The sequence below is a fragment of the Barbatula barbatula genome, assembly GCF_947034865.1.
Source record: "Barbatula barbatula genome assembly, chromosome: 5".
NCBI lineage: Eukaryota > Metazoa > Chordata > Actinopteri > Cypriniformes > Nemacheilidae > Barbatula > Barbatula barbatula.
Genome location: NC_136769.1, coordinates 9,953,277 through 9,968,022, shown reverse-complemented (window position 1 = coordinate 9,968,022; position 14,746 = coordinate 9,953,277). Strand labels below are relative to the sequence as shown.

The 14,746-nt window shown below is 38.4% G+C and overlaps 1 protein-coding gene across 2 annotated transcripts in view; it reads right to left on the bottom strand.

Moving 5' to 3' along the window:
* Positions 1-14,511, bottom strand: part of znf385c (zinc finger protein 385C) — a 60,436-nt gene extending 45,925 nt beyond the window's left edge. For both annotated transcript variants that reach the window (XM_079455819.1, XM_079455820.1), the window contains exon 1: positions 14,430-14,511. In XM_079455819.1, the coding sequence (XP_079311945.1) occupies positions 14,430-14,478 (49 nt within the window). In that variant the 5' untranslated portion in view covers positions 14,479-14,511. The remainder of the gene's footprint in view (positions 1-14,429) is intronic.
* Positions 14,512-14,746: the final 235 nt, after the last annotated feature.

Below are 14,746 nucleotides of genomic sequence, written 5' to 3'. Positions count from 1 at the left end.
ATCACAAAAGACATCAAAAACACATAAATCATTAAGTCTCTCACTTTCCTTCTCTTATTCCTTTCACTTGATTTTTAGATTCCATTGTCACATCAAACTCTGAATGGTTTGTCTGACTTCAGCCACAAACACCACTTTCATTTCAGCCAAATCAAAAGTGCTCAGAATTGGTGAAAAGCAAAAACAGATTGAGCCTTTAGACTGCAGCGGTAATGTTTTAGAATCAGACAAAATGAAAACATGTCAGCTTAAATGCAATCTCTGTCAACTGTTCTGAACTCTCTCTGGAAAATTATAGGTTGTATTTTTATGTTCGGACATTGCAAGCTACTGGCTTTGTATGTTCACTGGAATCTGTAATTGGCAGGCAAGAGTACTGGAATAATGAGTTTTCTGTGGGTTTTCCACTTATGTGTTTCAAGACACAAACCTCAGGAAAGGGTTGACTAGATGCGCTCTTGCTAATAAGTTGGCTGATGGGGCCGCGAGGGCCACGAGAGAAGCTATATTTGCTCAGGCCATGCTTGTGTGTCTTTGTCTTCAACATCTGCTCCTATCTCTGATTCAGTTCATATTCAGTTAATCACTGACATATTTTGAGAATATTATATGTTTAATCTAATATGTTTGCTAGCCTATGCATTGCTTTATATTATAAACCATAGTTGTAGGTCTAAAATCTCATTTGTCACCAAGGTTCAACATTTCAAATTATTTATGAGGAAGAGGTGTGTTGATGTTTTTATCAACCTGTGCTTTCCCTAGGAATCAAACCCATGACCCTGGAGTCACCATACCAGTTGAGTAACAGGAACACAACAGGAGAGCAATTCATTTCATTTTGATGAAAGAACACGATCCAGCGTAAGACACTCGGTTTCAGTTATGCTAACAGATGCTGTGTAGATCACAGAGGTTCATAACAGCACTATCTGTCCAGGTCTCCTTTCCCTGAGCGTTACAGCACCTCAGAACACGATTATAAATTCAGAATTATGCAGGTGAAGTCAAATCACAGCGGATAGCAAACTCACACTGAAGGAGATGGCCGGCTGATGGTATGCATTAGCATAACTAAACATCAACTCGCTCTCCCTCTCTTTCTCATACTTTCTCACTGACAGCGACATTGCTTTCTAAAACAGTGCCATATTTTCCAGAGGGGAAAAAGATGGGGCTGTGCTTCACACGTCTCAGTGATAAGTGAGTCTCCATGAGGGTGAAGACATCAGGAGACTGCTAAAACAAATGTCAGCATTATGAATAGTGCTAGGGAACTGTTGTACAAATGATTTTTATGAAAAACAGTTTGATTTAATGCAACACATTTATTGTTACAACATGAAATTAAATCCCTTATTATGACAAAGTCAATTAACATTCAGATACCACTCTACAAAGAACATTATACTGGCATTAGAGAAACCTCAGTTGAACCTCACACAAACATTGAAACAGAGAAGTGATATGTACAATGTCAACACCTGTAAAATGGCACAAGGCATCATACTTGTCGAAAACAATACACCAACTGACTTGAACCATTTGCTTGTCGATAATTCCCTAATGAACACATATGCACGCACACACAGACACTTAGCAGTTCAATCAGGTCATCGATATGTGTCCATGTTAAGTCTGAATATATATGAGAAAAACATTTAGAAAGATTTACACGCACACACTCACACAAAATACTCTCTCATTCGTGAAAACACCCCCAATGATACATATGCACACACTTTGAAAGCAGGGTATTAACAGAAAAAGCACATGAAAACCATCATTACACAGCCATTAACCAATTATTCTAGTTTTGCGAACAATGAAGAGCAAAGAGAGCACAACCGTTATGAAACAGACTGAAATCTAGAGTCGTGATGGACACTGAATACAGAGCAACACACACAGCCCCCATCATTACTGAATCCTAATAAAACAAACAGCAAAGAGAACAAATTGTGATAACACACGATCTGTCTCTGTGTGGCACTGAACATCTAGAAATTAAATGAGGACAAAAGAACAGCACAATGGGAAAACGCTGAAAAACTTTTTAGAAAAGGGGCTACATTTAAGATGAACACATCTCAGTACATCAAGAGCGGTTCCTTCTAAGGTCACCAAAATACAAGTGATTGAGATACGCAATTCAATAAAACATGACATTTGCAAAACGTTGCTTCTCAGAAGATAAGGGTCTAGGCTCAAATCCCAGGTGACATCACAGTTTAGAGGAAGAGGAATCTTGAGTGCGATAGGGTTCAAACCTTATTTTAACTTGAACTTCTATTAGGGACATTTAAGTAGGTGTTTTGGCTTAACAAGCAGATCCCAAGAGATCTATCAACTCATCCCTCTAAAGTCCACCTAAAATGTCTTAGTCAGTACTGGATAAGTCATTTCAAGTTTTCATGCCTGGGGAAAGGTGTGTAATAGTCTCAACTCCATTAAGTGGAGGGATTGAAATGGATTTTGTGGCTCACCACCTTTCCATCAGTTTAAAAATATAACCATCAAACAAAGCAGTACACTTACTCAGTAGCACAATTCTCTGAAGATGATTTAAAATGTTACCTTCAATATAGTATATGAACTCAAGCGATGCTTTATTAAAAACACCCCACGCGACATTGGGAGGTCAGGCAGGCTATTTGCAGCCACACACAGACACATACACACACAATCATAACAAAGCCCTCCCAAGACAAGCATATACGTTAGTTTCTAGAGAGGCTTCTTACTACTGTTACTCCATCCATCTGTAGATCAATGCATGTGTGTGTGTGTGGAGGGCAAGAGGGTTAGATTAGAAAACCGGGGGCTTAGTGTGTAACTCAAAACGTTTTCCATCACATTTGTACTTACTTTAGCCCTAATCCATCCTGATTACCCTGTCAATCATAACAAAAATACACCTGCCAAGCTACAGCACACAAACAGTTAGGTGAACTACATAATTTTATAAATACATCATTTAAATTTCTCAAATAAACAGTGTCAACTTTGGATGTATAAAAGGCAGCCATAAAGACACGTGGTTCATTGTGTTGATCTTCCTGTTCGTAGTCCTTAGTGATGACACATTTCGAACCAACTTTATTTAAAGCCTTTATAGTTGCAGCGAGGATTAAAGCTCAGAGACCAAACGCACATTCCAGGAATGACGGACCACATTTCCAGGCACAGTTAACCACGCTGCCATATGATCATCAGTCACATACACACTCTCACACAGACCCGCTCCAGCCGACAGGTCAAAGACAACAACGCCAGTCATCTGTTAAATAGCTGTCCGTTTATTTTATGTACGTGTATTAAGATGCATTTAATAAACACTGCGTGCCAACATACAAATCTTTAGATTACTTTCATTGCCAAGTACAGTAGATTATTCTTATTAAAAGTACTCCACAGAAAGTAAAGCTAAAGAAAATATTACTTAAATTCGACTAGTTATTTAAAGCTTAATCCATGTGTAATTCATTAACAAATTTCCAACTACCCCAAAAAACAACTCTATTAAGTTCTGAAGTGTGTTTTGTTAGCAAAGAATGAATGAATCTGCCGAGAAAGTATCACTCTTTCCACTTACACACAGAAGAGGCATTCTGATATACAGAGGTTTAATTGTGAGCTGTACGCCAGGTGTTTGTATAGTAAAATTGAGCTGCCTGTATAAACATGCGTAGCTGAAAACAGTCCTTGTGTGTGTGTACCCATTTAACTATATTTTGGAGACACATTTCCCCTATATTCACCCCAAACTACATTTTGGAGTGTTCTCACAAATATAGTAATATAGACATATGAAAAACGTTCTTGTACTGTTATGCTGAAGTGTTCCTCACATTTTAAAAGGCTCATACAATGTAAAAAGACTAAATCATGGTTTGCTCACAACAGGTTTACACGAGGGTTAGGTGCACAATACAGTAAATATAATTATCGTAATAACTATTTGGAGGATAAGATGTCCTCACTTATATAAATCTGCTCTCTCTCTCTCTGTGACCATTTGACGGGGTTATGGGGGATATAGACCACTTTGCAAGATGAACACAAAGGTCCAGATCCACTTCCAGTTAAAATATTTGTATCTTACATATACAGATATCTTTAATTTTGGAACAGTGTGGACCAGCTATGTCTATGTTTTCTGAAGTGGTCTATTAAACCTAGTTTGTGTTATGTACCCGGTTTGTTCTCCTTATTGTTATGTAGCACTTTGTAAGCTTGTTTGCTCTTCAAAATAAGAGTCACCTTAGACCTGTGTGCGTGTGCGTTTATGTTTTCAAGTGTTGATACGTACGGCATAAAGTCTGGGTAAAGCCATGGGGTGTTAATTAGACCCAGAGGGCAAAAGTAACTGTTGTCACAGTCTAAAAGCCCACCACACACACACGCACGCACACAAAAAGCAGTAAAATGTCCAATCTAAAAGAAAGTGAAGTGAAAAAAGGATGAATAATTGTCTGCTGAGAGCAGAGGACCACATTTGTCCACATTCCTGCGGCCCATAAACACTGTGAGACGAACAGAGCTCCCAGAGGAGCCTTGGCAACCCAAAACAGTTTAAGAGCAAACAGGTGCCAGGATGAGACATGTGCTCGACGAGAGGACACAAGTCACCCTCACACACACAAAAAAAACACAGACTTGTCACGACTGCCCACCTGCTTGCATTTTCCACAACACTGAGCACCTCAGAATATTTTAATGAACCTATATTTATGACATGCTCTCTCTCACACGGACACTTAGCGAGGCAGAATCCTTACAGCTTTGAATAATTTGGGGCCATTTCACATGCAGGGACCCTCTTAGCATGTGTTTACATGCTCTTTCACACGTTACATATTCATCAGTGCACTTTACACACAGAGCAGAGAGAGACAGAGAGACGCAAGGGTGATGATGTGCTACCGCGGAGGAAGCAAAACTGCACTCTATGTGACAGATGTGCAATGACTAAACGGTAGGTGAAGAAGAACATGAATATACAGAACGAGGGATGATGTTGGTAGGTATTTAAGGTCACTCTATCGCACTGGATGTGATACATGTGTGCAAAATTACACGTGTGAACAGACCTGTTGTTTGGTCATCAAACATATGACCTCTTATTACAGGAAAGCCTACATGTGTGAATGCGAAGAACCACTCATAATCACACCCAAACATTGCAGCTATTTTCACTATGTGTGTGTAAGGGTCAAGGCTACGCCTGAACATAGTTTCGAACCTGAATGTCAGTAATGAGAAATGTTAAAGTGCAATGTGTGTGTGTGTGTGTGTGTGTGTGTGTGTGTGTGTGTGTGTGTGTGTGATATTACCCTTCAGGTAGAGCAGTGGGGGGTAAACAGCCAAAGCGACTCACTTGGCCAGGTTAAAGAGAACATTAGAGAGAGAGAGAGAGAGAGAGAGAGAGAGAGAGAGAGAGAGAGAAAGTGAGAGCGAGAAAGTGAGAGCGCTCGAGGGCCGGAGAAATCTCTAGAGGTTACAGAACCTTTCTACACTGTTCTCTGCCAGTAGACAGCAGTGACAATCTAGGAATGACTGTTTCCATGTGTCTGTGTATTCAAACAACACCCACTCTGTGTGTGCTTACATCATCCGATTCAGAGAAAGGCTGAAGTGCTCAATCTTCTCATCAGCTGTAGGCTATATGAAGTGAATCACACGTCACATTTCACTGAAGGAGATTATGTGTGCCAAGGTCAAAGACAAGCAGAAAGAATAATTAAAAGAGCATTTAATAGGACATTCTGATGCTATTTAAGGACAACCAAAAAGAATGAGTGAGAGAAAGAGAGGGAAGAGGTAAAAAGTGTTTGTGGGTAGGTGTCACAGACACTGACGCGTGACATTCAAATCGAACACGTACAAATCGTCAGGGCCGGGGAGTAACAAAATACATGTCAATTTGTTACGTATTTAAAAAACAAATTGAGTAACTGTATTTGTATTATGGGTGGTAATCCAATTACAGTTACATCTAAAAAGTATTTTCGATTACCAAAGGGATTACTTGGAAATTTACTGTCATTAAATTCATTTAAACATTCATATAACAGAAAATTAATATAAACAGCAATCTGTGATTCTCTGACTCTTGCAATCTGCAAAAGCATTCTACAGATATACCCATAAATTTCATACCCCTCGCCGAACATGCAAAATCTGAATAATTTCTAACATAATTAGGTCAAAGCGGATGTACCTATTGTCTAGGAGTGGTGAGATGGAAGACAGTTCAGTTGTTGGATGTTTTTCGAAACATATAATGGTTGTGAGCCAGATTATTGTTTAAAATGGTCTGTTCGTGTGCTTATCCGGGATGTCTGAACGTCAGGCGTGACCTTTCCCACATGAATACATATGGGGAAGTCGTGAACTTGCAACACGGTTGGGTGCAAGCCGTGTATTTGTGGTTAAAAAGTACAAAGAGTTGAATTTTTCTTAGAAAATGACAAATCACTTCGCTAGAAGACACACTAATTCATAGGCTGGTGTCGCGTTCAGCCATTTAAATTGGTACATGATTTTCAGGGAAAAAAGAGAACTAATGGTTACCTTGTTTTCTGCAGTGAATATTTTCAAATAAAAGCTGTTGACCACTTTTTGCCTTTTGTTTCAGTCTCAGACAATTTTATATGAATATTTCTATACTATATCAGCCAATATATTGATTATTGGCTTCCAGTGAATCACCGTTAAAATTACATTTCGGTTCATCCCTAATTTACATGTTTTGTTTTTAAGGTTGTGAATATTTTGGGACTTTTTTTAAAAACAAAAATGTTTCTCTCCACAAAATCAAAAAGTGTACAGCTCAATATTTCGAAACTTCTCAAATGCAAATAAAACCTTATAATTCCAGGGTAGTGAAATATTAAATGTGTATAAAAAACTCAGTTAGTTATTCACTAGAATTCACTAGTTATAATTAGTTTAGATATTATAATTGCATAGTTTTCAGTTAGGGAATGCTAATCTTGTTATCTTGTATGAAAACCATTAAGTGTATGAGAGGTGTGTAAGTGTTTGGGTTGATACAGTGCTTTACTGTATTTCATGCTCTCAACCCCGACACCCATACCTCCTCCGCACCAAACCCGGCTTGCCATCTACAAACTCACACAGCTTGGTCTTGTTCTGTGTGCTACGGGCATCAGGAATATTATTCATCAGGTTAAGGGAAAAGTTCAAACGTTGACCAAACACACACAGACACACATACACCACAAAGGCAGAAACGTCCACACAAGCATCTATTCATCCTCTCATGGGCTGATGTGTACGTTCATAGCAGCTCTCCCGCTCAGAGTATGAATCACTCAGTGTTGCCATGTGTCCAGAGCTCAATCTTTAGAGACACCCACTGCGGATTCTCCTCGGCTATGTACCGACATCTCTAAACTACTAAAAAAGACTGATGGAAAACACAATTCCCCTTCCTATGAAAACCATCTTTGACTCAAGACTGACAAAAAGATCAGGAGATATTGAGGGAAAAGTTTAAAAAGACAGCAAGAAGAAGAGACAAGGCGAGATAAGGGGATATAAAGTCAAGAGTCTGCCTCCTCAGTGTGAGTCAGCCTGGTCCCGACGTCACAATCTCCTCCAGATCCATTCAGAGCTCCAGAACACCGGAGGAGAGAGGAGTGGGCTGAAGGGGTCACACGAGGAGACCCAGAACAGAAACTTGACGTGGGTGAGGGGATTGTGGATGTCCGTGGATGTTCTTGTCCTTGACAGACTCATTACTGTTCTGCAACACATAGACAAACACACAAAGAGAAGGAAAGGAACTTTGATGTTTTCTATAACACTATAGTCTATTCATCTATCTTTCCAGCCCTCCATTTATTTATTCATTAACTAGCAGGTATGCATCCAGGTGCGTGCAAATACAGATATAGACGTAAAGAGTTTGAATGCACATGTGACAGAATAGTGAGAGTAAAATTCAGAGAAAGCATGTGGAGAGATTAGTGTGAGTGCAGAACACTCACCCCCATAATCTCAGTTTTAATCAGAGAAACCAGGAGGAGATGTTGTGTGTGAGCCATTAGCGAAAGAGACAGAGATACACACAAGAGGATAGTCTGAAGTGTTCATACAGGAGACCTGAAGATGGAAGCCAGCAACGAAACTACAGCAAATTGGAAGGTTCAAGATGCTCTTTGATCATGACAACTAAATAACCTTTATAACAATCAGTCTCTGCTTTTCTATCTCTCTCTCACAGGCACAGTGCTTCAACATAACACAGTTGATTCTGAAGTTTGTGTGACAGCCTCTTAACCATGAAAAAAGCATCTTAGATCAAGAATCCAAAATGACTGTTGTTGTACTGGTGTGTGCAAGTGTGATAAAAATAATCCAGCACCTATCATTTCTCTCAGTCCACAGGGATGCTGGGTTGTCGTGCCAGTTTCAATGACAGTGATGCATTCCCTCTCTCACACTACACATATATACACAAACATGATCGTGGCTGTCTCAAGAAGCTCTTTATACTAAGACAGAGTTTAAACGAAGGCTGGCCTTTCAGCTCAACGTCCGCTTCTTGTTTCTCAACAGCACAATACAGCTCATTAAACCAACTATAGGTTGCTAACACAAGATCTGAACATTTGTGAGTCATGGTGAGATTTGAAGAGTTGACTTAAATTGGCAAATAAATGAGTGATTCTTTTGATTCCACAAGCTTTACAAGAATTCTATTAAAATGACTAGAATCAAGTAGAGTACAGACTACATTTGTATTTTCTGAAAGGAATATCAGTTATTGAAAGGAAATAAAATACACTAATAGTGCAAATGTTTGGAACAATCTATGGTTTAGATTTGTGCAAATTAAATGCATTAAAAGCTGTACATTAAAAATGTGTCATCTTCAATATATTTATACCAATAAATCGCATCAAGTAAACAATCGATCAATCACAAATGTACAATATCTTTAAACATCTTTATAAAAGAGTTTTTAATAAGACTTTTAAATCAAAAACTATGGACTAGAATTTCTTCATGATTCATCTTTTTAAATGCTTCCAGCTCAAGAAGCATTCGAATTCTGTCAATCAAAGTGTTTATGTGACCATGTGATATCACTCATCATCACGCTAGTTTCAAGAAAAAACGTAGGAATCATTTTATCATTGCTGCGAGGAAACAGCTTGCCTTTTAGTTTTAAAATGCGGTAATGCGCCATATGCCCCACACATGGTTATACATATTGCAAATATTCAATTTTAAAACAACTCAGTTGCAGCTAATGAGGATTGCACCTCTTTTCTCCACATAAACACTTGTCATTTACAGGCTCACACACAAACATACACAGCTCACCTTGAAACACTTCATGAGGAATTGTTGCTTAACACTCCCCTCTTAGAAAGCAAGGAATGCAAAAAAAAAAGCTGGTTCTCACACACACAAATACTGTAGGTGTAACTACTTCTTGCTAAAAGGCAAACAGAGGCATCGTTTATGTTGAGGAACCCAGGGAAGCAAATTTCCAACCTGTTCCTGTATGCACACTCCACTTCTGTTTTTCTCTGTACAGTGTGAGCTTACACAGAACCTCTGTGTAGAACTGAAAAGGCCATTAGAGCACATAAATGGAGAAATATATGCTCAATGTAGTTGCCAAGTTTTTGCCAAGCCTCCTTAAATTACATTTATGTTTAATAATATATTTGAAAGCATTTAAGGACTTAAACTTTCCAAAGCTGGACAACATTTTTGGCCACTGTGTGTTTGTCACTGTCAGATCTCCTGTACAATGAAAATATACTGGCCACACCTTCTGACACTCAGAAATACATTCATTGTGAAATGGGAAAAAAAACGTTATGCTGGCAAAAGCTCGGCAATATTTGATAATCTTCTAATTTTTACTCAATCATTTTCATAATAAAAAATATCTATATACTTATAAATTGGATTGAATAGCATCATTCGATTAAAAAATCATGCAAACTCTAAAACCAGGTCAAACTCTAAAACCATATTTTTCTAACAACCATCAAATCGAAGATGTTATTAAAATACGCATGAATCAACACTGTTATACTTTTATTTTAAAACAAGGAAAGATCACAACACTAGAACAACACACTCTTTAGCAAACGTAAAAGCCAAATGTAAGGCAAATAAAAATATTCATTTTGCTTAAACTTATAGGGTAAAATTAATCATCTCGTATAAAATGTAAATATTTAATACATCACACAGTGCATTTTTTAATTCATCATATAACACACTGTTTGATTTGTGTGTGATACGTGTGTGCGTTGTACAATAGGAAAGGCAGCGCTAGTCACCGGCTGTCAGGTGAAGAGAAATGGGAGAGGTCACAGTGCTGAAACATTAACCCTCCAGACCCCCGGGGACCCGCTGAGGAGAGGCCAGACCCCGCTGACTGCGGCCCAGAGTCGAGTGCTCGCTGCAGGGACCACCGACAGTGTGATGAGAGCCCCAGAGGAGCGCTTCAGAAAAGGGCAGGTTGGATGCCCTTGGGGCCCTGGACAGCTGTCAGACACCATAACATACACAGTACAGAAGCACATATACAAATACACACTCATACACAGGGGAAAAGTGAAGCAGAGAGGAACAGAGGTGGAGCTTCAGAGAGAGCGAGTGAGAGATGACAGGGGTTGTCTCACTTGACCGCTCTGTTTGCTATAGTGTGGAAAGCCACCAAGACAGACTGGAATATAGAGATACAGGTGTGAACATATTATAGAGACATATATGAGGTCATTCATTTCAAACATAATTTCCCTACTTAATTTATCAAAATTCACACTTTGGAAATAAAAATCGCACTTTTGTTTCTAAAACACATTACGGCTGATCTAAGTGGAGTCTGTACAGATCAACACAGCTCAGACTGACAATAAATTCTGCGCAAACAGCTGAGCAGGTTTACTGATGCTATTTGAAATGTGTTAAAACAAAAATAGTAAGAGTAACAACATTATATGTTATTTAGGATGGCTTTCTTAGAGTGAATTTTTTACAAAGAAGTTTAAACTAGTAAAAGCCAAATGGTAACGGATCATTGTCACATTCAAAATCTGTCATAATGCATTGTTACATGGCCATTTCCATCCAGCCTCGGATGTTTTTAGGGTGTTTTGTGTGCTTTACCTATAAGATGAATGTAAATGATCTCTATGATAGGCTAAGCTTCACATACAGATTTTAATGCTTCACACGCTTTCATTTATCTATGGCCAAGTTGCTTGAATACTACATTTTTGTAGCTCAGTTTTCATGAATGAGTCTGAACGTTAGATTACATTGACACAGTAAACCTAATCCAAATAAAACAAGAGCAAACTATTTATATAATATTGAATATACTCTTTATGAATGGGCAGAAACTGTACAGCACAACAAAAGCTATCTCTCCCTCTCCATCACACCTCTTCACACCTGCCATGAAAATAGAATGATTGAAGAGGTATTGAATGATTAGGAGAGAGTGATGAGCTGAGAAGAGCAAATGACAAGACAGAGAATCCTATATATAAAAGCAAAGCATTCTCCTGGAACAGTTTACATTCCAATACAGCTTTTATCCAACACAACAGGTGTCATCTCATGACCTTCAAAATGAAACAGACACTCACGACTAAACTAAACATAAAACCTCACTATTGGATTAATAAGTGTTCCAATTTACGTTATATTTTACACAAATTCATTCGATTTAACCCACAATACACAATTCAGCATTGAGGAGGCTGTTCTTCATTTTGAATCCCATTTGCATCTGTATCCAGCACTGTCCGTCAGTAATCGGATCGCTCGAGATGAATCTCGATACAGGTGTAAACAGGTTCACGGACAGACAAAGCTGAATAATGAGGACACATTTGCCAAATACAACACCAGACATAGCAACAATACTGTAAAATCGCTAAAGGCTAAAAAAAATTAACAATTGCCTGTGTTAAATATATAAAACTGCACGATGTCTTTATTAAATGGGCCTTAATACATTTTCTTCAACCATTCATCCAAACAGCTTTTGTTGGGAAGAAGCCAATGAAACTCTGTGGTGATTTACTGTTTCAGAAGCAAAAGAACGATCAGTTCAGCCTGTAATAGTTTTTGATACAATGACACTTTCAGTATTGTTTGAATGAAGATAAAGGAGCATCCCATATAAAGAAACACAGGCAGAACGTCTTAACATAAACAAGCATGTCAATTACCAAAATGCTATGGTTGCTATCAGTTTCTGGGTGTAGTTGAACATTGACTAGAGGATAATATGTGACCCTGGATCACAAAACCAGTCTTAAGTAGCACGGGAACATTTTTAGTAAAAGCCAAAAATACATTGTGTGGGTCAAAATTATAGATTTTTCTTTTATGCCAAAAATCATTAGGATATTAAGTAAAGATCATGTTCCATGAAGATATTTTGTACATTTTCAACCCAAAATATATAAAAACTTTATTTTTCTGAGTGGATGGCCTGCTAAAGTGTCTCGGATTAACAACTTCAATGGCGATTTTCTCAATATTTAGATTTTTTTGCACCCTTTACTTCCAGAGTTTTACACTCTTGTATCTCCACCAGATATTGTCCCATCTTAACAACCCATATATCAATAAAAAGCTTAACTATTCAGCTTTCAGTTGATGTAAAAATCTCAATTTCGAAAAATTTACCCCTAAGACTGGTTTTGTTGTCCAGGGTCACATATTAGAAAATGTAGCGTTGGCAACAGAATTACCTATTGTAATGAACCGCCTTTCTTCTCTACAGTTGCAAATCTGGCACACACAGTTCACACAGCGTCCCTTATGTATAGTAGTCTGTATGCCTACTTAATAAAAGTACATTTACAAAATACATTCTATTCAAAAAGCTATTCAAGTAAACACAGATTGTTTGAATAAAGATTTAGGAATCAACATAAGAAACCTCTATAGTAAAAAAATCATAATTCAGGTTAAATGCTCCATTTATTTCGCCTTTATCCTGAAGCTACGGTCTTGGAATACAGAGCAAATCACTTCCCCTGTCAGATCACATTGTAGTATTTATTATGAGTCACAGAGCTCGAACGGAACAGGTGTTTAATGTTATTTGGAGTTTTTGTAATACAGTAGTGCTCTGAGTTTGTGCTAAAGGCCACACTTTCAACTACATGTGTAACAAGGCTTTTCAAATAGACTTTTATTTGTATCTACAACATGTATTACACGAAACAACCCTAAGGCTTAGTACATAATGTATTACGAAAACCGGAAGAAAAAACAGTCTAAAAAAAGTACTAAAAACAACTTAAAATTGACTCAGACTCAGTGAGGATGAATGGCTAAATCTGTGCATCATCTCTCAGCTGGCATCTAGAGACAGGCAGCGGGGGAACACAAGTCTAAATCCTACTCCTGTGGGCGAGCATCTTAGATTTGCTCACCTGCACTGTTATGCAGTAGTACAACATTTACCTCTCCCACTGTAAAAGGTGCCAAATCAATCAGTTCATAACAAAAACGGCACTTTAAAAACGCTAATAATGATGATTTCTTAAAAGGTGTGGGGTGATGCATAATATCATGTTTATTTAAATGATGCGAATAAAGGAACATTCAACGTGAGAAAGCTCATTGCAAATGAGAGCATCAATGATCCTCAAAAACTGACGGCCCAAAGGTCTCCTGCATTTACCAGATGCCATTTCGTCCCGAAAAACTGAACACAAACGCTTAAACGATGCTTAAAACGGTCCTTCTTAAATAACATTACTGTAATCAAATACTTGATATGACACCAGTTTTTCGTTGTTCTATGGTTGAATGATTAAAATGAATTTTTAAAATACCAAAAGAAATCCTAAAAGGTGGATAATAAAAAAGGATTATTTGACAATCTCAAGTCATGATGTGGTGCTTGAAGTTCTCCAATAGGCTATACTTGTTCTAAACTACATTAAAAGAAAGAAAGTCAATATGGGGGTACATTCATCATAGCGGGCAGCACATGTTTGAGGCAATGAGGTTGTGTGCGCGCTCACACTGCGTTTCATTCAACTTTCATCCATTTTTCGGATGCCAGCGGAGTATTTCATATTTGACAGCAAAGTAAACACGATAAACCGCAAGAGCCACAGCAGCGATGCTTTATCACACAACTCTGTCTCCTTGCATACTGAATCAATTTTCGCTTTCATCCGAAATAATAGCATCCCTAGATATCCATTTTGCCCATTTTCTCATCGGAACTGATAGTGAGTTCCTGCGAGAAAACTTCAGCCTGTATTTGATCGATTACACAATTTGACTGATGTGTCAGCCTGACGGATGACTTCAGCACGCATCCAAATGTATAGACAAACACCTAAACTGAGGATCACCATGAAAGTATATTGAACGGACGGGGTACTTACCGGTGGCGTTTCTTTTGCTAATCTCTCCGTGGTCCTCTGAGCCCAACATAACAGTACCTTGCGCTCCCCGGTGTGCCCGAGCTGCACTGAATTGATACTGAGCACCTCGCGCAGCTTAATGGTCACCGGTGCGTTAGTGCGCGCGCTGGCCAACCACTTAACGCTCCTGTCATTCGCTTAGAAGACTTTCTTTCAGAGGAGAACTTTTCAGCCTTTTCCTTCTTCTTACAGACTAAAACACAACATTAGTGGCAACACAGAAAAACAACTTTTCCTGAGTCATAGTATATTTTAAAGCGAACGCAAAACACCGAGAA